The 25,278-nt window shown below is 37.7% G+C and overlaps 1 protein-coding gene across 1 annotated transcript in view; it reads right to left on the bottom strand.

Annotated features, from left to right (window-relative positions):
* LOC122790988 overlaps positions 1 to 25,278 on the bottom strand; it is a 542,539-nt gene that overhangs the window by 157,648 nt on the left and 359,613 nt on the right. The window contains exon 6 of the mRNA XM_044058711.1: positions 11,626 to 11,750. Within this exon, the coding sequence (XP_043914646.1) occupies positions 11,626 to 11,750 (125 nt within the window). The remainder of the gene's footprint in view (positions 1 to 11,625; positions 11,751 to 25,278) is intronic.

Genomic DNA, 25,278 nt, shown 5'->3' with positions numbered 1-25,278 from the left:
TTAGATCTCAAATTATAGTGCCCAGATTGGTTAACATGGTGTGCTGGGTCGTTCCTATTTGATATAGGTTGTACTGGTTCATCATGAAATGACCCATTCAAAGAAAATTGTTCTGCTCCATGGCTGTTATCAACAGTCACTGTACTTTTGCTTTTATTAAAATTAGAATACCCATGGTGTTTAGCGCCTTGCCAGGTTTGGGAAACTGGTGGTTGAGGGTAAGCTAATCCTTCATTATAGGCTTTCAAGTCTCTGTCCATCTTTTTAACCTTGTTTGCCTTGAGTTTATTAAGGTAGGAATCAATGCTGGTAAAGATTCTGTTATACTCGTATTTATAACGAGAAAACTCATTATCAAACTTAATTTTTTTGTCGAGTTCACAAACAAAGTCAGTCAGAAGGTAATGCTTACACATAAGCTCAATCAGTTCCAAACCCTGGCGGTCAAACAAAGCAATAATTTCTGTGTGAAATTGGGAAATGGCTTTGGATACTGAACTATTTTATTCTTCAGGCATTCATTAAAATAAGATACCTCAAGTTGAGTTTTCTTTAATTTAATTAAAAGTTTGTCAAGTTCTTTTAGGTTGGCGGAAATATTTGATCAGGAATATTAGTTTGAACAACGCCTGTGAATAAAGGTCTTAAATTGTAGTCGCTAGCTAGTGTTGGTTCACTGTAGTGTTTTAAGGTGAAACCTCTCCTACATTGGGAATGCTCCTCTGTCCACAAGGTAGACTAGATGTTGATTCATTAGTAAGTAAACCCGACTGCTATCGTGAATACCTCCGGTTATACTGTTGTCCCTCACAGTATTAGGGATAACTAACAAGTGGTCAGGCGAGATAACAGATTCAAAGTTATTTTTGTCCACAGCTGAAACATTAAGAGATGGTAAACCATTGTGTTCGTTACAATTCCTTAAAATAACAGGAGTATTTTCAAACGGTGTGCCAATATCTTCTAACTCTGCACCAGACGCCATCACAAAATGATAAAAACACCAAGCACAAACAAACTGAGAAAACAAATAGCTGAGCAGAGTAAAAAAGAGGCACTCGCAATAATAGTTAAGTGCTTTTCGTTTATAATTCACAAACTTCTTCAGACAGATACAAAATAACGAAAGATATGTTTAAATACAATTGATTAACCAATCAACAAAGCATAAAAAACACAATGTGACCACCCACTTTTAAAAACAAATAACTCTAACAATTAATCAAACTAAAGTTACTCAAACAATGTTAAAAATGCATTTAAAACAAGTTAATCAAAATTAACGAGTTAGACTTTTAAGCTTTAGGATGCTACTTATAGTGCATCCTTCATTTAAGCCAGGAAGATTGTAGGCGTTCAGTCTGATTTGCCATGTAAGTTCAAGTTCATCTAGTCTAAGCACATCTGGGCCACCTCTTGGGTTACTAAACACTTGATTGATAACAATAAAGCTAAAACGATGGTCAGGGTATTGTTCAACATGTTTAGCTAGAGCATTTTCAAGCTTATGTTTCTTAATTGCAATGAATGAGTAAATGAGTATGAGGGATGAGTAAAGAGGCACGATGACCTCCCCCTGATCTAGATGTGAATCCCTTCGTGATTAGGTGGGCTATATAAAATGTTTTTCTAACCACTTTGCCCACGTGGTTGTCAAATGAGAGATTGCTATCAACTTGGGTCCCCAGGTCCCTAATGACTTCTTCTGTACTTAATGGATTGCCACCTATTCTGGACTACTCTAAACAAAATACCCTACACCCTGGCAGCCCTTCTAACCCCTTACCTTATCCCAACAAATCTCCTCTGGAAATTGCTACCCTACTCAACAAACACTTCATTGACACTATCCAAAACCTCACTCCCTCTAACATTAACGCTGCAACCACCACTACCACCAACCCCCACAACCAGAATCTCTTCTCATTTACACCTGTGTCAACTTCTTACATTAAATCTCTTCTTCTAAAACTTAAACCATGTTCTCCCTCTACTGATAACCTACCTCCTACATTCCTCAGACTTGCTGCTGAATCTATACCCTATCCTATATCCATTCGCATTAACAGATTTATACAAGAAGCTACAGTTCCTGCTATCTGGAAACCCTTCTTTACTATCCCACTACATAAGGGTGGCAACTCTACTGATCCATATAACTATCATTCCATTGCTATTCTTTCTCCCCTAAGATACTTGAGAAATGCATTCACTCACAACTTCTCAACCACCTTCTCCAACACAACCTTCTCACTCCAACTCAGCATAGGTTACGTCCCTAACAGAGCACATCCACTGCCCTCCCATCTTTCACTCATACCATAACCAAAGCCCTTGATAACAATCAACTGATATCCTGCCTCTTCCTTGACCTTTCCAAAGCATTCGATACAGTCTCTCACTATCCTCCTTACTAAGCTATCTAACCTCAACCTATCTTCTACCTCCCTTGCCTGGTTCTCCAGCTATCTCCCTGGTAGGCAACAATCTGTCAAATGGCTCTCCTCCTGCTCTCCCTATATATCTGTTCCAACTGGTGTTCCAAAAGGCTCTATCTTGGGTCCTATTTAACATCTTTACAAATGAACTCTCTACCTCTTGCAGACAATCTTCTCTTATACTATATGCAGATGATTCTACACTCATCTCCATCTCTAGTAGTATTACAGACCTTCACACCCTTACTCAAAATTCTTTCTATCCACAGAGAAATGGCTATCTGACAATCTTCTTATCCTCAACCCCAAGAAGACCAAGCTCTTACTCTTTCTTCCCCATTCACTTTCAAACCATAAATCCACATTTACGATAACATTCTCCAACAACACTATCATAAAACCTGAACCACACACAAAATTGTTAGGCGCCATTATTGATAAATGACTTAAATTCAACTTACACTTACTGCAAGGAATAAAAAAAAACACACCAGAAACTTGGCCTGCTTTATCGCAACAAAGGATTTCTTATGCCAAATGCTAGACTCTCCTTAGCACAGTCCTTCCTCCTTCCCACACTTCTCTACGCATCCCCAATACTAACCAATATACAAGCTACTACCTTGAACAAACTGCAACAAACCTACCACAAAATTGCAAGATTCATTACTAACTCTCCCTACAACTCCCATCACTGCCTTGCCCTGAACTCATAATGGCTCCAATTCCCTCAACTACTGCTACTTTCTCAATTTCAAGTTATATACTCCATTCTATTTAGACTTTCTTCCTGTCCAGCTGTCAATACTTTTTTATCTACCTACACCCCTTCTAGAATCCTCTGCACCTCTAACCAGCAACTTCTGAATGTAGATCATCCAAAGAAGAACATAGGCAAACTACTATACAACTGTTCAGTAGCCCACACTTGGAACAAACGTCCTCTACACCAAAATCAGTAAACAAAAGGTACCAGTTGGAGGTATCTGAATAAACCACGGAGTAAACGTGTAGCAGCCACAATAGGTTTAATGCATAAAAGCCAAAAACTCCAAAGCATTTTCATCCACTAGAATTCATCAGATGTAACAACAAACCATTAATTGAAGCAGCTTTTATATCCTCCTCTCCACATTTACTTTGAGTTAATTGAATAATTTATTTAAATAACTATTTAATTAATACCACTAAATGTCTGCTTTTAAAAACCATTAAAACTATTTGTTAAAAGCATTACAAAGTGCTTGTGCATAAATAAACAAATATACAAATACTACATATTAAAAAGTGATCAAATAAGAAACTTCATGTTAATAAAATCAAACTCCATATAATAGGTGACCAATTGGAACTATACTTTACAGGTATAGCATGTGGATGCATACATAAAAAATAGAAATGTGAAATATTCCTATAAAAACGATAAGTTAAGAGTAAGTTTTGTTTGCAGAAACATTAATAATATTTGTATTACATTACAGAAAAATGAAAAAATAAATGACATGAACATATTTACAATTTCGCAGCCCTCATTCTCCATATAGGGATTTGTACTACATTGCAGAAAAATGAAAAAATAACATGAACACATTTACAATTTTGCAGCCCTCATTCTCAATATAGGGGCAATAGAAATGTGTTCATTAAGCCCAGGGAATCTATTGGCTTCCAAGAATAATTGCCAGTATACTTCTCTTACTTCTATTCTCCCATGGACCTCCCCTAGTATCCTGATGCACCATTTCAATTACAAAAAAGCCCCGCTTAGCATTGGGACATAGCAAGGTGTGTTTATATAGTGCATTGTTACCGTCCTTCGTTCTTATGGCATTTAAATGTTCATAAATTCTCATTTTTAGTTTTCATGTAGTTTTGCCAATATAGAACGCACTACATTCCTTACAAAAACCTAAGTAAACCAGCCCTTCACTGTTACAATTAGAAGAACTACTACTTTTAACCAAATAGTCCATGTCCTTAATATATACTGACTCCTGTCTAAGAATAAATGAACATTGGCCACAAGATCCACACCTATATGTCCCTGGTTTTATTCGTTTCTGCTCCTTGTAATTACCCGCCAACAACTCCTTGAGGTTCTTACCTTTTTTATAGGTAAATTTTAGTGGATTTTTAAACAAGGTCTCTAGTTCTGAATAATTACTAAACCTACCCCAATGTTGTGTAATAATGTTTCTAACCTTGTGAGTATTCTGGTTCTAAAACATCACCTAATTACTAGTAAAGGTCTCCCCATTATTTAAGACCAACCCTGTCCCATCCTCTTTACCATCCTCTTGGCCAATTGTTGGTACAGCCTGCCCTTGCTGCCTCTCCATTCCATCTGCTCCTAAAATGGGGGCGAATCTGGAACTTCTTCCATTTTTTCACTTCCGCCATAACTTCTTCTATTAAAGCAATAGGATATTTTCTAGCCAGAAACATATCCTTAACCTTCAGGCTTTCCTGTTCATACTCATCATCCCTGGACGTCATTCTGCAACTACAAATAAATTGACCCTTAGCAATACTCTTTTTTTTTTTTGTTTAAAGGGGTGTGAGCTGGTAAAATTCAGGTATGAGTTTGAAAAAGTGTCCTTCCTGTATATCCCTGAGGTAAATTCCTATTGTATAGGATCCTTCATAATAGTGCCGTCCAAGAAATTCATCTCATCATAAGAGATGTGGTGAGTAAATCTCAAAAATACTGTGGCTGATTCAAATATTGGATAAATTCCATTAGTTTGGCCTCAATCCCCCTCCAGAAAATACAAATATCGTCAAGATAACGCTTGTAATATACCCAGTATTGTGCATATTCTGACTGAAGAACGAACTTATGTTCCCATAGCATCAGAACTATATTAGCATAGGTGGGTTCACAACATGCCCCCATTGCCACTCCTCGTCTCTGCTTAAAAAATTCGCCTTCAAAGAATAAAAAATTCTGCTCCATAACCAGGTCCATTAATTCAGTATACAACAGGAAGGTATCATGGTCTAAATTTCCATATTGGTTAATAGCTTCCTGGAACCATTCAGAGCCTAAACCATGAGAAATTACATTAAATAAATTTGTATGTCCAAGGTAACAAAAATAATAGAATCAGAATACATATTTTTGACTATAATCTTTAAGAAATCCCAGGAGTTCTTGAGTATACCACTGGAATTTACCCAGATGTTTTTTAACCTTGAGTCTAAAAACTTTGCCAGGGGATATGTTTTTGATCCATTTGCAGCCACTATGGGTCTCAAGAGGGGATCCTCTATATTCTTATGTACTTTAGGGATCCCAAATAAGGCAGGTATCCTAAGTTTTTCTACACTAAGATATTTATAGATTTCCTGATTGACCAATTCTTCCTCCAACATATCTTTTAATGCAAAGTCTATTTTCCGATAGGCCAAAGTTATTTTGTTCCTTGACACTCTGATGCATCTTGTAGTGTCATTCAACATATTCATCATCTTAATGGAGTATAAAATACTATCCATAAATACCACACCATCCCCCTTATCAGGTTGCATCACCCTAATATATCTATTTTCCTGTAAAGTTCTAAGAATCTCAAATTCAGTTTTGTTAAGATTATATTTTCCTCTCCTCTTATACTTAACATTACTTCTAACTTCCCTTTCCACTTGCAACTCAAAATTCCTTAACTGGGGCTTCAAAATTGTAAATATTTTCATGTTATTTTTTCATTTTTCTGCAATGTAGTACAAATCCCTATATGGAGAATGAGGGCTGCGAAATTGTAAATATGTTTGTCGTTTATTTTTTCATTTTTCTGTAATGTAATACAAATATTATTAATGTTTCTGCAAACAAAAGTTACTCATCGTTTTTATAGGAATATTTCACATTTCTATTTTTTATGTATGCATCCACATGCTATTCCAGTAAAAGTATAGTTCCAATTGGTCACCTATTATATGTTGTTTGATTTTATTAACATAAAGTTTCTTATTTGATCACTTTTTAATATGTAGTGTTTGTATATTTGTTTATTTATGCACAAGCACTTTGTAATGTTTTTAACAAATATTTTTAATGGTTTTTAAAAGCAGACGTTTAGTGGTATTAATTAGATAGTTATTTAAATAAATTATTCAATTAACTCAAAGTAAATGTGGAGGGGAGGACATAAAAGCTGCTTCAATTAATGGTTTGTTGTTACATCTGATGAAGTCTAGTGGATGAAACCGCTTTGGAGTTTTTGGTGTTTATGCATTAAACCTATTGTGGCTGCTACACGTTTACTTCATGGTTTATTCAGACACCTCCAATTGGTACATTTTTACTGTTTTTGGTTTTTTGGTCATTTAAACTTCCTCTACACATACACTCCATCATCCACCCTACACACTTTAAAAAGGAACTCAAACTTTACCTTCTCAACACTAAATCTTGTCCCTGCTTAGAACCTACCTAATTCCCCTTTATCTAATGGTGCTTCTCCACTCTGAGCTCCTGTAAGCAAACATACTTTCCTAGGAAGCCCAGGCAATAAATCTGATCACTTGTATATAACTTGTTTGTACACATATCAAAAATAGTTCATCTATTTATTTCATTGTGATTATTTCTTAGGGGTAATCTAAATATGTATGATTATGATCAAAATAATACTGATATGTTTTGGGAGTGTCACTTGGTATTGCTACTTACTATTTTGTTACCTATGTAATCCTTAATTTTTTATGAAGCATTAGATTTTCTCCTCGGGTCTCCACTGAAAACGGGCCTCTGGTCCAGCTGGGCTAACCTGGTTAACAAATGTCAATAAATAAATAAATAATGAATTTTCCTAGTTAATGGAGGGGTAGCTGAAGCCACCCAGTATGAGAGTGTTAGGTTGGATCCTAATATTCTCCAATGTGCTTAGGAACATGGAGTGTGAGTCTTGGGACATTGTTGGGGACCTATAGCAGGCTACAACCAGAATAGCTGTCTTACCCAGTGTTAGCTGCACCTAAAGTATCTATGATGCGTTATGTTGGGCTACTAGTCTGGAGGTGTGCACATCCTTTATGAATATGGAAACACCTCTGCCTTTGGAGCCTCGGTCCAAGTTCTGGGACTGAAAGGTGTGGTACGAGTTACAGCCTGGTAGTGCAGGTGTGCTTTCTGCTGCCTTGAACCAGGTCTCTGTTACACCACAAATGTCGATGTTCTCCATTTTAAGGAGTGCTTTGAGTGAGTGCATTTTCAGATTTAGACTTCTAGTGTTGAGCAGCATGACCCTCAGATTGCATTTGTTAGTAGCTGTTGTGGTGGTAATTTGGTCTTTGGAACATCACCCAAAAAAGGCACTATAGGGGTGGCAAGAGCCTTGGCCAGTATCCAGAAGCCCAGGGGTGACAGATGCAGGCCATCTCTGGCAAAGCATCGAGGTCCGTTAATCATGTCATCCCAGGCAGACAGATACTGGATCCCCTTAGAATGACACCAGAAACTTAGCCAATTGTTGAAATCAATCATTTTCAACTTGTACTGTAGTATCATTCTGGGTGATGGTAGGATGCTGCTCAGGACTAGGGTCATACCTGCCTGGGCTACATAATCCAAGAGCTCCTCCATGTCTCTTTTCATGTAGTCCAGGGAGGTACATCTCAGGTCATTCACACCCACATGTACAATGACAGAGTCATATTTGTACCTGTTGTTGAGCGACCTGAGTGCATGTGTTATGTGGCAGATCCTGGCACCTGACAGACAACTGATTGTTACTTTCTCCTTATTCAACCTAGTGAGTGGGACATCAGTGTGCCTCACTATCAAGTCACCTATGACTAGTGTGTTGGGCATGATGTTCTGCCTTAGGCGCTTTGGTTGAGAGGCGCACTGTTAAGGAGAGCTATATGTCTCGTGATTACTGTCGTGTTGTGGTGGTTGACTGCGTTTCTGCCTTTGAGGTCTCTGCTGTTTGGGTAGACTTTTATTGACAGCCCCCACAAGGGTGGGTGTGTGGATTGTGTTTTTAAGTGAAGGCAGTGCTGGTGTGTGTTCTGGAGGGCTATGTGGTTCATGTGGTGTGGTGCAAGTGTTGACCTTGTCCTCTTGACCAGCTATTCCGGTCTTGGCTGGAGAGTGCATGACTTGCAATTTGGATATATAAGTGCATCTCTCATAAGTCTGAGTGTTGGGAGGTAAGAGGAGAGGGCTGTCGGTGTACATAAGACAATTGTTACATTGCCTCAGGATGCCCAAGTTCACCAGGTTAACAGGAGAAAGAACAGGGAACTAACCTTTAGACATGCCTGGATGGGTGGGTATTAATAATAAGTACTGGAGCTGTTTCCTTGTAGAATGTTTAGTATTGGGAGCACTTTTGTGTGCTACAATAATTGCTACAAGAAGTCCGGTAAAGTGCTAGACTGATAAGCTAGTAAAAGTGCAGGAGAGGAGAGAACTAGCAGGTCTAAGGGAAAAACTGAAGAGCAGAATTTGGCACCACTCAGAAGCTAAAAACAGTCCTGGATACAGCAAATCTATACCTGGACTAGACTAGTTACAGGAAAGGTGGGAAACAAGGGCAAATGTGGGCTTTTAAACCAGAAGTTGAAAGAGATGGAAAAACTGCCCATCAACTTCCTGGTCCATAAGCCTGCGTTTGTGATTTTCCCCGTCTTTCCTGTAACTAGTCTAGTCCAGATACAGATTTGTTGTATCCAGGACTGGATGTAAGCTTCTGAGCCCTCCAAGCCTGACTGTGTTGGAGGGAAGCCTTCTAGCTTATCAGTGGGAATGGTATATACATAGACACACACACACACACATATATATATATATATATATATATATATATATATATATATATATATACACACACACACACACACACATACACACATACACAAACACATTGTATACAATGACATATATATATATATATATATATATATATATATATATATATATATACATACATTAATAGATATATAGATATAGATATATAGGTTTACTATTGAAATTTTGAATCAGCTTTGATCGATCTTGGAAAATGTCGACCCAAAATGCTAAATACAAAATTTCGAATAGGAAACCAAAGCGAAACTGAATATATTGACAACTGTGGTTCAATGTATTTGACATAGCAGGATGTCACGTCACTCACCCCCTGTTAAGCACATTAACATACTGTTGAACTCTACAGTCAACGGTATGTTAATTATTCTATTTTGCACCCCCTGCATATTAAATATACTGACTCCGAGATTGCACTACAGCAAGGAAATGGGCTAATTCCCTGTTCCTCACTGAAGCGCGACCTCCCTTCACATTGTCAGTACATCACTTGTCAAAAGGTCGACTGCACCATGCAACCCGAGCATACATGCTCGACCTATGTTGGTTCGATTAAGTGCTCTTTGGAAACCATGATTTCGACTATCGGCAGTTCGACTGACTGCCATTCGGGTAAGTCATAGTAAACCTACTTATATATATATATATGTATATATATATATATATATATATATATATATATATATATATATATATATATGTATATACACACACACACACATTTTATATATATATATATATATATATATATATATATATATATATAGTTACACTTCAGAAGAGCGAACGACTGAAATATCAAAGACCATATGGTCCAGACCATATGATCGATATTTCAGAAGATCGATCTTCTGAAATTATAACAAAAATAAAAAAAAAAACAGTCATAGAATTTGCTTGGCTGCTTCGGTACTTTGCCGTTTTTGGCACTGTAGTGGTCTCTGAGTCGGTATACTTAAGTGGGGGGGTGTGGGGGGCACAGCATTACTGTCTTCTTTAACTATTTTTTTTTTTTGTTACAATTTCAGAAGATCGATCTTCTGAAATATCGATATTTCAGCCATTCGCTCTTCTGAAGTGTCATTTTATATATATATATATATATATATATATATATATATATATATATATATATACATACATATATATATATATATATATATATATATATATATATATATATATATATATATATATATATATATATATATATACACACACACACACACACACACACACACACACACACACACACACACACACTCACCCTGCTTCCTCTCATGCCAGTCAGCCCCTTTAAAGTTACTGTACATGAAAGGGCAATCATAAAGACATCCATGTAGGGTGCTTGATGCATGTACTATCAGTTATACCTGGCTTAACACGTGTATGTTGCAAGTCAGGAAACATCTTTGTCCCAAAGGCCTGATGGTCAGGCTTTCCCATCTCCAAAATAGCATCGCTAACATTTAAAAAGATGTTAATTGTTCCAGGCTAACGTGTCCATTGTTGCAAAAAGTCCTTCTCTACTGCACAGCTTATAAACAAAGATTGTGTCAGTATGCAAAGATCATTGCCCCCCTTTACTCAGCCGTTATTAGGCCAGTCATTGACTGTAGTGTCCCAATTTTGCATGTATCTGTCTAGACACCTGTAACAACAAGAATGCCTGCAGGGATACATCATTAACAGTGAGATGGGATATTTTGTATTTTCAGTCTCTAAACCTTATCCCCATGGCTGCTTGGTGTGAGCATCCCAAGTATGCACACTCCTGCACTCATCAGATCAGCTGGAAGCCAGTGTAAGCAGTGAGCTTCAAACCCCCGCCCTACACAAAGTTAGCATTAGTGGCTTACTCCCATCCTCTCTGGTTGGCTCCTCAATTGGCCAGACTACTAGTCTGCTGTCTAGGTCTTGGCCAGGGCTTCACAGGAAACTTGATGAAATATGAATTCATTTTCTTTGTCCTTTGTTTCTTAATTCCTAATGCAGTCCTGCAGCTTATCAGAATTCTATGTTCCAAACATGTGTGTGTGTGTGTGTGTGTGTGTGTGTGTGTGTGTGTGTGTGTGTGTGTGTGTGTGTGTGTGTGTGTGTGTGTGTATGCATATTTATATTTATAGTGTTTTCTAGCCATCTGAGGTTTATTCTCACAGAAACCCACACTGGTGTTCTTGGTTCTTGGAAAAGTCTCAGTATTAATCCATATATGGCAAACCACAAAATAACACGACTACCATTAGACATTGACTCACTCACCTCAGCTATCATCATTCCATCAGCATTATTCAGAATTAGATCAAGGATCATTGTGAGCTGCTCTATTATACACAAATGGCCAGTAAATAATTTAATGAATTATTACGTTACCTGTGATGGTGGCAGAATTATTTGCATCAATATTCTCTACCTCAGTAAACAGCTTCTCTGCAAGCTTTTCTTTTATATTTTTGCTGTCCAGATTCAACGTTTTCTGCTTTTCTGGCGCTTCTGCTCTAAAGTTAAAACAATAGTTCTTTTATAAGTAATGCAATCTATTTTATGAGAAGCTACTCCAAAAGCAAGTTTTCAAAATATTTTACAGCTAACCAGCAAATATTTAAGCTACAGGCACTACAGGCACAGTAGAACACATATTATGAAGGCAGACCATTAATATTACTCTGTCAAAAATGTTCATCCTTCTGGAATAAGTGCCCAAAATGTGAAGTTTACCATTGTCAGGTTGTAATTTCACATACTTAAGTAAATTAATTACCAGTTTCTTAAGAACACACAGCTTTATTACATTCATCTTTATCCAATAACATATCAATTTGACACAATAACAACTATTCCTTCTTTCAATGTTCTAGAAAAAAAAATAACAAAGCAAGCATGTGTCCAATATAATAATACCCACGACAAAGAGTACACACACACAAACTGCTGAATGTTCTTCTTTCCAGGTGCTACATATCAACACCTAATCATTTACAGGTTTCCTTTTAATAAGAAAAAAGATACATCAACCCCAAACATCAGCTAAGCAACTCAAGTAACTGTGCTTTCATTAATAAATAATTAGTAATTAAAGTAAACCACATATATGAATGCGATGAGTTCACATGTGACGTTGCAGTGAGGGTAGTTAGTATGTCATATAGCTATATCCCCAACTTCAGCACAATCCAGTCAGTTAATTCATACTCATAATTATCACAAATATTTACCCAGATTGAATGTCTTAGCAACCTGCCCAGCATAAAAAAAAAAAGTCTCTTCTAGTTTAGTATACTGCCAGTTGTTTTCATATCCTAATAAGAACATTCAGTAAGTTTTATCCATTTCTGCAAGACCCCTGACAATAAGTTTGTGTCTTTTCTTTAAAATAAACTCGTACATGACAAAATATATATGCCCATGACATTGCTACCCTTCCTCACACCTCCAATGGTGGGACTCCCCATTAAAAAATCCTTTTTAATCCCTGAGGAATTCAAAAGTATTTGTGCAGACACTTCCATCTGAATATAGGTTCACAGGTAGGTAGTAGACTGACTGCCCTTGAAGGCCATTTTAAGCCTAGCTAATTTCATAGGTTCATAGGTTGGTACTAGGCTATCGGCCCAAGGGCCTATATAAGCCTAGCCATAACAATTCCCTGGCTATTTCTTCCCATAATATTTATTTCCCTGGACTCCTGTCTAGCAGGGCAACTGACGTGATCCCCAGGGTGGATTTCCTATCTCCCATCCAATCGTCAAGGTTTCTTTTGAAGAGGGCCAAAGAGGCGCTCTGCTTGACATGTATGGGCAGTCTATTCCAGTGTCTGGGGAGTCTCTGGGTCAGGAAACTTTCCCTCCAGCATGTTTTGTTCATTGTGATTACAAGGTTTAGATCTCTGGAGCGTGTGGCTCTGAGGGATTGGGATTTCTTTAAGTGTGGCATGTCCATCAGCTCTGGGTTTGACATGGCCTTGTATGTTAAGCACAGATCGCCTGTGAGTAGTCGATATGCGACATAGTACAACTGGAGTTCTTTTAGACGGTCAGCATAGGGCATCTGCTTTAGGCAAGTGACTCTTTTAGTGAGGTACTTCTGCAGTCTTTCCAGTTGTTGCAGAGGTCTTGAAAGGTACATATCAAATGGGGGGGTTGTATTCTATAATGGGTCTAATGAGGGAAGAGTACAGTGGGACAATTGAGCTCGTTTTTTCTGGATGAAAAGTCCTTAGTGATGAGGTGTGCCATATAGAAGGATTTGCTGACTGTTGTGGTGATGTGGTTATCGAAGGTGACACCACTGCCCACCTGTGTCCCTAAGTCTCTTATCACACTTTCAGTGTTTAGTGTACTGCCACCTATGTGGTAATTCAAGGGTACATATTTTTTTCGCAAAGGGGATAACTATACATTTCTTGGCATTGAGCTTGAGCCCATGGCTCTGGCACCAAGCATCTGTTTCTGCAAGGCCCTTTTGTAGAATATCCACATAATTTGGGGATTCAATAATGGCTCCCAGTTTGCAGTCATCTGCGAACTTTGTTAGCCAGAGTCCCTTAGTATTGGCCTGTACTTCAGAGAAGTAGATGCAAACAAAAGCGGTCCCAGGACTGAACCCTGAGGTACTCCACTTGTCACTTGTCTGGAGCTGGATTTGGAGCCAGCTACTTTTACAGTGTGGGTGCTGTCAGTAAGCCAGTTGGCAACCCATCGAGAGACATATGGATTAATTCCCAGCTTAGTAAGTTTATCTATGATTCCAGAGTGGGGGGTGGTGTCAAAGGCCTTGGCGAGGTCCAGATAAGCTGTGTGGACCGCCTTACCCTCATCCACAGCTCAGCTCTTCGAAGAAGTCAATCAGGTTCAGGAGACAAGATCAGCCCTTCACGAATCCAAAAGGTTGCCAATGTTGTTGTTTATAAGTTCCATGATAATACGTTCCATGGCCTTGCAGATCTGGCTCATCAGACTGAAGGTGCAGTAGTTCCCAGGATGCAAGGTGGATCCCCCCTTGTGGAGTGGGATAACTGTAACTATGCGCCACTCAATGGGCACAAAGCCTGAGGTGAGGCTATGATTAAACATGACATTTAGGTGAGGTGCCAGTTCATTTTGTAGTTCATATAGTATACAGCCCAGGATGTCATCTAGTCCCATGGATGTTGTATTCTTAGCTTTGGAGAGTGCATTTTTTACCTGTGTGGCCGTTATTACCAGAATTTGGCAATCTTTCGGTATTGAGATGGGCCCTTTAGGGGGTGAGAGGGGGGTGAAGTTGGCACTGAATCAATCTGCCAGGATATTGGCAATATCCTTGGGATCAGTATATGTAATGCCATTCTGTTGTATCTCTGAGCAAATCTGAGCATCATCATTTAGATTCTTGACATAGCTATAGAATGCCTTGTGGTTGCCTTTGGAATCTTTGGCAATTTTATTTTCATAACTAGCTTTGGAGGATTTTATGAGGGATCTCAGCTTCTTACTGAGGCTGGTAAGGGAGTTTTTTGCATCTTGGGATTTTCCTCTTTTTTGCAACAGTTTCCTCCTTTTGTTGTAAAGTTTGTTTATGGCAGGGGACCACCAGGTTGGCTTCCTTTTTCTTGGAGGAGAGCGTCTTGGTTCTATTTGGGATGGCACGATTCCTGCACAAGTGGATGTGCTCGTACAGTGCCTTTTTTGTGCTTGAATTAACCTATTCCATTTGGTTAGAGATTGGCCTTACCTATCCTGCAGCGAATAATTATAGATTATCCATAATGAGAATAAATGGGATTATACCATAGATAATTTGAGCTGGCACAAACATGGGATAAAGAATTTAGGAACTGCCTCTGTTCATTAGTAGTACAGGGGTTAGTCCTAGGGTAAATTATTTGTTTCCCATACACAGAGCCATCATGCACTTGAATATGGACAGGGGTGAACTTTGTTTTATGTTGATGGGGAGACTGTTCTAGTGCAGTGGTATCCTCTGTGAGATGCATCTATTCCTCCAAACCATTCTGCTGATGTTGAAAAAGAGGTTTATATCCCTAGACAAGGTATTTCTGATGCCATTTTACTTGCTGGTGTGCAGTAAATTCATTAGTATTGCACTGGAAGATGCTTTGTATGCCAGACACAGGTGATCTCTTAGCAGTCTGTAGGATACAGAGTAAAGTGACATGGCTTTGAGTATGTAAGAAATGTTTAGGTCTTGTATCCTTTTAATAAGGTATCTCTGTAGGCATTCCCATTGTTACATGTGTCTGGACAGATACATGTCAAATGGGAGCATTACAGTCAATGACTGGCCTAATAAGGACTGAGTAAAGAGAGACAATGATATCTTTACATACTGACACAATCTCTGTTTATAAGCTGTGCAATACAGAATTACTTTTTGCAACAATGGACACATGCTGGTTAAACTTTAGGTCACTGTCCACATAAGTTTTCAAATCTCGAACAAGATGCATTGTTAATGTGGTAGTTCCCTGTGATAAATGACTTCCCAAAGGATACAATAATGCATTTTTTGGCATTTAGTTTCAGTCCATGATTTTGGCACCAGCTATTCATGTGGGAAAAAAACATTCTTGCAGGATGACAAAGACATTTTGGGAATTCAATGACTGCTCCTAATTTGCAGACATTTGCAAACTTAGTTAGCCAGAGCCCTTTGGTATTTGCTTTTACTTCAGAAAACTTGTTGCCAAACAGAAGAGGTCCCAGCACAGAAACCTGGGGGACACCACCAGTGATTGGTCTCTTTGTGGAGGTAACTTCCTATTCTGATTTTCTGCATCCTACATGTGAGCCAGTTGGCAATGCAGCAGGTAACACAGGGGTTTACTCCCAGTTTATTTAGCTTTTCTGCTATGCATGAGTGGAGAACTGTATCAAAAGCTTTGGCTAGGTTGAAGTATCCAGTGTGTACCATTTTGCCTTCATCCATTGCTTTGTTGACCTTTTCAAAAATAATCTTCCAGGATGAGTAAGCGTGACCTGCCTTGATGAAATCAAACTGAGACAGGTCCAGTGTTTGGAGGTTCCCTATGTCCTGATTGATTACTTCCGTGGTAAGTCTTTCCATGGCTTTGCATAGGAGACTGGTCAGATTTATGGACCTGTAATTGCCTGGGTCTGCGGAAGGTCCTCTCTTATGCAGGGGAATGACTGTAGCTGTTCTCCACTCACTTGGTACAAAACCTGTATAAAGGCCGAGACTGAACAGCGTTGTTAGGGTTGTGGCTAAATACTGCTTTATGTTATTTAAGATGCATCCAGGGATATTGTCAGGACCCACTGATATAGTATTACTTTTAGGACTTGGTCTTATGTGATAGCTGGAGGCAAGCCAGTTTCAGGTATATCTTGAAGGATAGAGAGAGGGGTAAGAGGAAGACAGGGGTAAAGTTAGAGCTAAATTTATCAGCCAGTATGTTTGCTATCTTCAGCCTCAGTGTAGGTAACATCATTCATAATTAGCTCAGTGCATTGCTGCATTGTGCTTTTGAGAATATAAACATCACTTAAGAATGCCATGAGACTGTCTTTGGCTTGGGGAGCAATTTTATCTTCAAACTTGGCTTTGGTGGATGCCATTAAACTCCTGAGATGTTTATTTCAGTGACAGGGACTCTAACACCCTGGAAATTACACTTCTTACATTTCATCGAAATTCTTTTCCTTGTATTATAATGCTCATTGATGTTATGGTTCCAATGTGTGGGTTTGTTTCTGGGATTTGCCCTGCACTTGTTCCTACAGGGGACAACTGCATCTATGCAGCTATTGACATGCTGGTATAATGTGTGGTGATGTACATTTCTGTGTATTCAGTGGAGTTAACTGGGTTTGGTGGGGATTTGAAGCCTGCCAATTTGCCACTTAGGAATAGGTGCTTTGTCTTACAGAAACTTCTAAAGGTACCTTGGGTGGAAGGGATCTCTAGTTTCAATTTTATTTCAAAGGAGACTGCCTTATGGTTAGACCTAACAAGTGATGAAGATACACAATGGATGGTCTTCCAAGATGACTGCATATTGAATAACAGCATATTTCTCTCTCTCCCAGTTTAAAAACAGAAACTTAGCAGAGAAAGCCAGTGGACATGGATTTCTGGGTAAATTTCAGTAACTGGCTAGTAATGCACTGCCTGGATGCCAGCAAGAAAAATACAGAGGAAATGAAGGAAAATTGGCTAGAAAAGGTGAGGAAAAAACTGACTTGTAAGAGTACTGTAGCTGTTCAGCAAATAAGACAAATGCACACAGACCTGGTTAAAATAAACCAAACACTGATGGAGCATTTTAACTCAAACAAGAAAAGGCTGGAAGAAATGGAAAAAGCTTTAAACAGATATTCAGATGAGGTAATAAAACTGCAAAAATCAGTGGATGAAATGAAGAAAAGCTGTCTGAATATGAGACTGCACAAGAGATATTTCAAAAAAATAATACAGTTAGAGGACAGAGCATGCAGGAAAACCAGAGATTCTCTGCTGTACCCAAAGAGCTGGAAGGAAAAGACTGTATTCATTTTATGAAAGTACAAATAAACAGCTGGACTGGTATTCCATAACAGGAATTGTTAATTGAAAAGGCACATCGTGTGTATGCTCCAAACCTGGCTATAAGAAAACAACCCAGACCTTTAATAGTAAAGATGCAATCTTACCAGGAGGAGTTGATTCTGACAAAACTGTGGCAGAAGGACGAAGTACTAAAAGTGGGAGACAGAAGAGTGTTTATGGAGAATGACTACTCTTTGTACACCAGGCAGAAGAGAAATACATTTATTCCATTATTCAGGGAATGTTGATAAGCAGGCTTGAGATTCAAACTACTGTATCCTGTTATCTTCAAACTGTTTTTCCCTGGAGGAACAAAATATTTTGATGAAGTACATATTAAAGGAAGAAATACATAAATTTGTCCAGCAAAAAGTGAGATATGAAACAGAAGATTCTGCTTCTTGTTTCTGGTAATAAAGAAAACAGAGAGACTGTGCCAGTGACCCCGTTTCCAGTGTTTCAACTTAAAATGCTTGAAAAATAGGAAAAAGCACAATACCTGACTAAAAGAATTGACAGTAAGTTGGAAATGAAACAAAGACAATGTTTGGAGGATGGAGATGAACAGAAATAGAACAAGGAAATCTGGAAAAATTGGACTTTGCTAAACTTGCAGGGGACTCTAAAGCATATCCCTACTTCATATCATTAATGTTCGGAAAAATACTCAGGAGAGGGGATGAGGAGGGAGAATGTTAACTAAGTAAAAAAAAATAATACTACTATTTTGATAGTACATGGTTTCTTTGCATATTATAAAGTACATTTTTTCAGTTCTTTTTAACTATAATTGAAAATACTAATGTAAATAGGTGTTTCTGTTTTTTTTTCTTTCTCCCTTTTCTCTTTCTCCTTGTTCAGTTTTAAGAAATGTAGACACTGCAATGTAAAAAAAATCTGGTTAAAAGAGCATGACAAAAGAAAAATTAGTGTGCTTTTCTCATTCTTGCATGGGGAATGATTGGGATAAGGTCATTAGCTTAATCTAGTAACAAGTTTTTGCAGAAAACAAGTAAATGAGAAAGAATGTTGTTTTCTTTCGGCTTTTCCCAGTTAGGGGTCGCCACAGCAGAACTCCGGTCCGCTAATGATTGGCAGTCGATTGTTTATGGTGCTGAGGTGCCAGCCCAATGCCCAACCTTCAACGAACCCATGCCCATTCACGTGTCTTTCGAACACCACTCGACTGCGGGGAGGACATGCGGACTCCACACAGAAGGTGCTCCAGCCAAGAATCAAATGGGAGAACCTCTTGCTGTGAGGCAACAATGCTACTGTTGCACCACCGCTGCTGAATACTGAATATTATAAAGCTTTTTTTCTAGTAAACAAAAGAATGCTTGAAAGTTTTATGTCTGGTTTTCATGTCTCTATCAGACAACCTGATGAAGAGAAATGGCTTGGATTAAATGTTTTCTGAAAGCATTCAAGTGTTTTCCCAGCTGAGAGAGCTATAAAGATAAGACAACCCAGACAGCACTTAATAGAATCACAGGCTGTACCATGGGTCTTAGAGTGAATAACCTTTTGGTTAGGTTATCTCATATGTGTGTATGTGTGTGGCTGTCAGTTTGGAACTTTTGTTCCTATTAGGAGGGTAAAACTTCATTATTTGAAGATGTAAATAGTTTTGTTTGTTATTAAATTAATAGGTTTTAGGGAGGTACTGGGGTGTGTTTGTATTTCTGTTTGAGAGTTTTCAATGAAACAAAAAGTTCTGTAGGATGTGACATAGACTCAAATGGAGATGACAAGAAAAACTGTATAAAAGATTAACCTGCCAAACATTATATTTAAGTAACACAGAAGATGGAGTTAGACATTTAACAAAAAGGCTGTTATATGTAAAAGGTGGGAATAATACGTTTTCAAGAATATTATGCTTTCTACAATGTCTAACTCTTTCACTCCAATGGAGATCAGGAAGTTTGCACTGTCATTTCCAATGGGCAGAGCCTTAGCCTTTTGACAGAATCAAATTATGTCCTCACATTTCAAACAAATGTTCATATCTCTGGAACCACTGGGGTTATGAAAGTATAAATGGCAAACTATCACAAACCCTTTTTATAGTGTTTTCAAAGAATGGTGCTTTCCTCCTTGGCTACTGCTGTTGAAATTCTTGTTAAGACGCTTCTCCTTGTTTCATCTTTAAAAGAACTTTTATTAAAACGTTTTAAAACAAAAAACAAAATAAAAGCTACAACCTAACTATTTGAAAGTTAACGTTGTAACACAAAAAAGACAGATGAGCACTTTCGGTTTATCAACCTTCTTCAGATGATCTGATCTGAAGAAGGTTGATAAACCGAAAGCGCTCATCTGTCTTTTTTGTGTTACAACGCTAACTTTCAAATGGTTAGGTTGTAGCTTTTATTTTGTTTTTTGTTTTAAAACGTTTTAATAAAAGTTCTATTAAAGAAGAAACAAGGAGAAGCGTCTTAACAAGAATTTCAACAGCAGTAGCCAAGGAGGAAAGCACCATTCTTTGAAAACATATTTGCAGCATTTCTTGGGTTTTCGGTAAGCGTTTGCTCACTTCTCTTTCCACTATTTTTATAGTGTTAGTATTCTTTAGGTTCTAGGTCTTAAACTGAATTTTATAAATCACAGTAAACACAGTAACTATTCATTTTGCAATATTTTGCAAACAATTTACAATATCTCAGCAACTACTCAAGTTACACACATACTGTCAAGCAGCATTTTATTCATCTAGCTGAGAGATTTCATATGAGGCTACGGAGTTCTGTCTGTGTTACGTGGTTGTTGAGATATTTAGAAAAATGTGAAAGTTCTATCTATGGAAATTAATATCATAAAAACAACAGTTAATCTCTCTCTACCTGTACTAAACAGAGGTAAAATATTAATGCAGTTGAGTTTGCCATTATGTAAGCTTTAAAATGAAATCTTTTAAAACCTTGTACATAACATGGTTTTAGAATTATTGACGCAAATATGAATTAGCAATATTTGATGCCTAGCGGCGTCAGTAAGAGTTAACTGCAGATGTACCTGGAGGCGTCACTCGGATGTAATGAGTTAAATGTTAATGGTCTCACATATAAATACAAAAAGAAAGAGTAGTGAACTATATTAAAAAATGTAAAGTGCAAATACCTATACTACAGGAGACACACTTGGAAAGAACTGAACATGTGAATTTGATAAACAAAGGTTTTCAGGATGGCTATTCAGGAGAATACCTGGGACAGAGGAAGAAAGGAGTACTTATATTAATTGCAAGAGGAGCTCCAATAGTGACGGAAGAGGTTAAAAAAGACAATAATGGTAGATTTGTAGTACTAAGGGGCTACAGACAAAGCAGGAGGATTACACTGGCATGTATTTATATTCCACAGAAAACTGCTATAATGGAGCGTAAGAAAATTCTGGGAGAAATAATCAGCTTTCAGCAAGAAATATTACTTATAGGTGGGAAAGGGATTCCAAGATGGCGGTCGTCCTGTGAACACCTTTTCCATGAGGCTCTTATCTAACTAAAATAACTATGGGATTTTAGCCATCCTTTCACAACCTAAAGCCAGATCCTAGCTGCTCTCATGTCTGCAATACATTTTCATCGATTTTGAGGTCTCCTGGCTATATTCTGTGAGCATATACTTTATTATTAAATCTCAAGAGTTCCACAGAGCTACTTTTAAGTGTATGTTCGAGGCCTGAATAGGCACAGCACAAGTTGGAGGTGAATATAAGCTGTTTCCACTGCCAAACTATGTTGAAGGAATCCGATACCATGGAGACACAAACCAGCAAAACTAAACTGTCTGCAATAGTTTCCCCTGAAAAGGAAACTATTTCTAAAAGACAGAAAATTAAACAACTAGACACTTCAAAATCAAGTGCTAAACAAAAGCTGGAGGCCAACATCCACAGGAAGCCGTGTTACCATTGCAGCTGGCTGTTCAAGGTTTTTCTGAACAGCTGTCAGGTTTTGGCAATAAACTGAATCAGGCTATGGAACGTATGGAACCGATTGAACAAACTTCCAAAAATAATGAGATGCAGATTGCGTTGCTAAAAGAAGATTTAAGCACCAAAAATACCACTCTAACTGAAATCCAACAAGAACTCCTTGATTTAGGAGCCAGGAGCAGAAGAAATAATGTTATAGTAAGAGGTCTACCTGAATCATATGCCACCGACCAACTGACTGAGACCTTGCTTCAATTGTTTAATTTTATTCTAAAATCTAGTGCACATGACAACAGCATTATAATTGAAAAAGCACATCGTGCTTTACGTACTAAACAACTGTCTAATGCTCTGAGACAAATCTACGTCAAACTACTAAATATTGAGGATGTCCAGAGAATCCTTTCGGCGGATAGAAAACAGAAACTAATCTCCTGGAATGGTCATAAAATAACTGTGTTGCAGAATCTCCCAATGGCCATTAAAGAAAGGCGCCAAAAACTCACCCCTTTCTGCGCTGATCTCATTAACAGAAATGTTAAATTCCAAATGCGGTATCCAAATACTCTTAGCTTTACATATAAATGATAACAAATATACTGCTGACTCACTTAAAGATGCCAAAGTCGTCTTTATGAAATGTTTTGGAAAAGCCCCTGAAGCTTAACTCTTTTGTGAAAAGGTAATGCTCTTTTTCTCACCGGAGGTTGTCGCTAACCTCATAAGCTATTTCTGATGCCAAAATAGCCCTTTTTCACAGAATGTTGAAGATTTAAACCTTTTAAATTTATAAAAAAGTGAACTGCATCTAACGGTCCTGGAAGTGCACGCCTGACAAGAAGTACCCCCTCTACGAACATATTTGCTGACTTTCGTTGTATGATAAGATAGTTTTTATGATACAACTGCCTGCTTCCGCCCATATGTCTTCTTATGGACTGTAACTACTGTTTAAACGATCACTTGCATGATCCAAATGAAGAAACTTTATTTTCAAATGGATCCAGTATGATCACGGTCACTCTGGATTTAAGGATTGCAGCCTACACAAATGCCGACTTTGGATTGAGCAAAGTCAGTTCCCTTTTAACATCTTTTAGCAACTGAAAGGTACTTTGGTAGGGAACCCACGCCTTCTGCTAACTAACTACAACTACAATCAGCTATTTAAACAAATGACCATCAGCAGATATCTATAAGGACACTAGCATATAAATATGTCAAGCCTAATTTCTGTTTGCATGTAAGTAGTAAGTAGAACATTTCATGTTTTGTTGTTAGTAAAACATAAGAAAAATACATAACTATTTAACATGCTGCACAAATGGTACATAAGGAAGAATCAGTACCCCTGCATGTAAAGACCTTTTTCTTAGTTTCTTAATGACCAGCTTTCATATATATAATGTTTTACAGATGCTGCTTAAGTTTTTATTTTACCACAAAGGGCTCTAGTAATGTTGCTGTGGGACACATTGGTATCTAGGTAATTATTACTCAAAAAGGTTGCAGCTTTTTTTGAGTTTTAGCCCTATGTGTGGTAGCACTAGCATTCAGCAGTATTGCAGCTTTTTTTTGTCTAGTTATAATCATATCTTATTTTCACGGTCTGGCATACAGGCACGCATGCTTATATGCACGCATATTCATTTCTATGGAAGCTTTTGGGTCTTATGCTTAAGCAAATGTGTTCTGTATTAAAACAAAGAGGTTAGTTATCCTAATCTGATGCCTCTGTTTCCGTTAAGAGTTTGTTAGGCTATTTCTGAAGGGTTAAATAAGCATTTTTGAATGTTTTCTGGGGATAGGAAACTTTTAGATCAAGCTTGCTCAATGTATTGCTTATATCCTATATTCTAATACAGTAAATCATTCGTTGTATATTTGTTTCCACGTCTCTGACATAAAATTGTAAACATGTCTCCGGTTATAGTGTTTTTTTTTTTCTTTTCAGCAGTTATTGTAGTGTTACTAACTGGAATATAGTTGAATTATCTGCACACAGTGATTTAATGTGATAGTGATTTTTGCACCATACCTATTTGAATTCTTTCTAATAGGAGAGGATAGCTATATTGGTAGTAGGGTAAGGATGATGACTCTAGGAATCATAGTGCTATTCTATATATGTTTTAGATTGCTTAAAAGGTTTAAAATATTGGTGATTACTTTATTCTTAGTTATACGATCCCTCAATATGATACTCATATCAATATTTCGGCTTGTGTAACTGTATTTCATCACATTCTTCCTTCTGTTTGGGGTAAGTGGGTAGGCACAGGATTGTTGTTGGAAGAGTGTTATAGGGCTACTGTAAATTTGCTCCCTTATGTATTTTTATCTCCTGTTTTTATTTTTAATATGCTCTTTCCTTTCCTTTGGAACGCTGTAATCTGAAAATATCACATTTCCTTAATGGAAATAACTGCCCTATTAAGCTCTAGTTGGGAATGTGGATCATAGACTCCTGGAATGTGAGGGGGTTGAAGGATAAAGGTAAGAGAAATTTACTGATGCATCTAATTTTTAAATCTGAGGCTCACATATGTTTTTTGCAGGAGACACACATGCTGAGTGAGGACTGGAAGGGAATCTCAAATAAAAAATGGATTAAAGAAATAATTGCAGCTGGGGACAACTCAAAGTCAAAAGGGGTAGCTATTATTACTAAAAAATCACTTCAGACAACAATCCTAAACCAATTCTCATATGAGGAGGGTAGATGGTGTTATTTTATAACTACTAATCCTATTAATACGAAACAAACCCTTTAACTCAACATTTATAGTCCCTGTCAGAGGCAACAGGATTTTATCTCAGAAATCTATAACATCTGGGGGTGACTGGAACTCGGTCATTGATCCAGGGATTGATAGTACTAGTAACTCCTTATCCCAAAATTTGCAAGTGTCAACTGCCTTAGGTGAACTTATGACTGACTTATGCCTGATTGACTCTCTCTTTTGGTGAAGGACAAGAGAGGAAAGGTATTTACACTTACTTTTCTAAATGTCACAATACCTGATCTAGAATAGATTTCTTCCTTATTTCGGAATCACTGGCAGAAGGAGATATTAAATACCAGGTGGAATGGAGACATTTCTCGGATCATTCCAAAATTACTTTAAAACTCCTTTCACCCAATAAGTTGGCTAAAAGGGTTAAAAACTCTAACTGGCCCTTGAATAACAATCTATTATACAATTTAGAGATTGTTCGGGAAGTGTCTAGCATTTTAGCACAGCTAAACTGTTGCATGGAGTATATAGATATTCCTTATGACATTCAATGGGCAGCTTGGAAAATGCAGATTAGGGTGATCCTTATTCAAAAAGCTTCCTATCTTAAAAAAGTTGCACTAGAAAAAGAAAGAAAATTATTAGCGGACTTATTAGACCAAGAAAAGAAGTACCAAGATAAACCTGATCCTAATACTGAAAGCTTGATTAAAAATACTCAGAGACAATTATATGACTTGCATCAGCAAAATTACTCTATATATGAGTTGAAATGTATAGCTAAATACTCAGAGTGGGCGCA

This window comes from Protopterus annectens, chromosome 16.part0, assembly GCF_019279795.1.
Source record: "Protopterus annectens isolate FY-2018-M chromosome 16.part0, PAN1.0, whole genome shotgun sequence".
Taxonomy (NCBI): domain Eukaryota; kingdom Metazoa; phylum Chordata; order Ceratodontiformes; family Protopteridae; genus Protopterus; species Protopterus annectens.
This window is presented reverse-complemented; position numbering and strand designations above follow the sequence as displayed.